At 47.8% G+C, this 1,112-nt stretch overlaps 3 protein-coding genes across 3 annotated transcripts in view; 2 read left to right on the forward strand and 1 right to left on the reverse strand.

Annotated features, from left to right (window-relative positions):
* Nucleotides 1–1,112, forward strand: part of LOC109542034 (muscle-specific protein 300 kDa) — a gene marked incomplete in the record, with an annotated part of 344,492 nt that overhangs the window by 314,452 nt on the left and 28,928 nt on the right.
* LOC109544205 overlaps nucleotides 1–1,112 on the reverse strand; it is a gene marked incomplete at its 3' end in the record, with an annotated part of 79,938 nt that overhangs the window by 26,532 nt on the left and 52,294 nt on the right.
* LOC125504437 (gustatory receptor for sugar taste 43a-like) overlaps nucleotides 796–1,112 on the forward strand; it is a 2,151-nt gene continuing 1,834 nt past the window's right edge. Inside the window, exons 1-2 of the mRNA XM_048666385.1 lie at nucleotides 796–887; nucleotides 937–1,107. Of these exons, the coding sequence (XP_048522342.1) occupies nucleotides 816–887; nucleotides 937–1,107 (243 nt within the window). The 5' untranslated portion in view covers nucleotides 796–815. The remainder of the gene's footprint in view (nucleotides 888–936; nucleotides 1,108–1,112) is intronic.

A 1,112-nucleotide genomic window follows, 5' to 3' on the forward strand; every position in this document is an offset into this window, starting at 1 on the left:
AAAAAGAAGTTTGTAAAAAAAGTACTGGAGTGTTTTGCAGCTGTGCTCATTGTAACGGGGGTGGTGACCTCTTATAACATCGAAGAAGTTTACAACGTGCGCCTTAAGGGGTTATCCGCCTTAATCTGCACGATGTCTGAAATCGTGGCTCTTCTATCCACGTGGCTTGTTGGGCAGGTCTCCATATCGCTTTCCTTCAAAGAGTTCTGGAAATATCTGCTGTGTCTAACTAAGGTAAGATCTGCGCCTCAATTGGCGCTCCAGGTGATCAGCCTGGATACTTTCAGGCCGACGAGATCATCGGTCCAGTGGAACCGTCCAGGAAAATTCCCTTCTGCATCGGCACCGTCTTCACCCTCACCTTCATCTGCTTGGGTTTGGACATCTACATGTGGTCGGACATTGTCGTTCCAATTGCTGGCGCTTTCAACTTCGCCTGGCAAGTGGTGCCCTTTTATTTCACCTACGTCTTCACCATGATCCTTGAAGTGAACATCTGGATCACCGTTTGTGAGTTAACTGCGCGCATTCGGAAGCTCGACCATCTGTTGGAAGGGTTTCTGAAGAAACTGGTGAGTGTGTTAAAAATGCGCATACATTTGAAGCGAGAAAGGGGGGCTTTTTCAATATTTCTTGAAGAAGTTGGGACTTCTTCCCAAGTTCCTGCAGGAGGAGGACAGCGTCCCAACCAGACGAATGGCAAATTGGCCCAGGAAGCAACTGGAGCAATGCACTGGCAAGTGGTAAGCACTGCACAATAGGAGAAGGTTTAAAAATATTTCGCTTCAGCCTTCACGCCACACGTGGTGAGAAAAATGATTGGCGCCTACGATAACATCTTGATGGCCAGCGTGTCATTCAACAACCTCTACGGGCCCTCCCTAACGGTAACGACAAAGACGTGCCTCGCACTCAGCCATTAAAAGCGTTTTTCAGGCAATCCTTGTCAATGTTATAGCCTGTCTAGTTCTCACTCCCTACGTACTCTATCAACAAATCCTCAATGCCAAGGAATATGGATTTTTGTTTACGCAATCCTACTGGATGACCTGCCATGTCCTCAGGCTGCTATTCTTGATCCATCCTTGCCATGAGGGCCACAAGCAGGTAAC

This window comes from Dendroctonus ponderosae, unplaced genomic scaffold (assembly GCF_020466585.1).
Source record: "Dendroctonus ponderosae isolate FM_Combo_2020 unplaced genomic scaffold, Dpon_F_20191213v2 Dpon_F_20191213_5, whole genome shotgun sequence".
In the NCBI taxonomy this organism is placed as follows: Eukaryota; Metazoa; Arthropoda; class Insecta; order Coleoptera; family Curculionidae; genus Dendroctonus; species Dendroctonus ponderosae.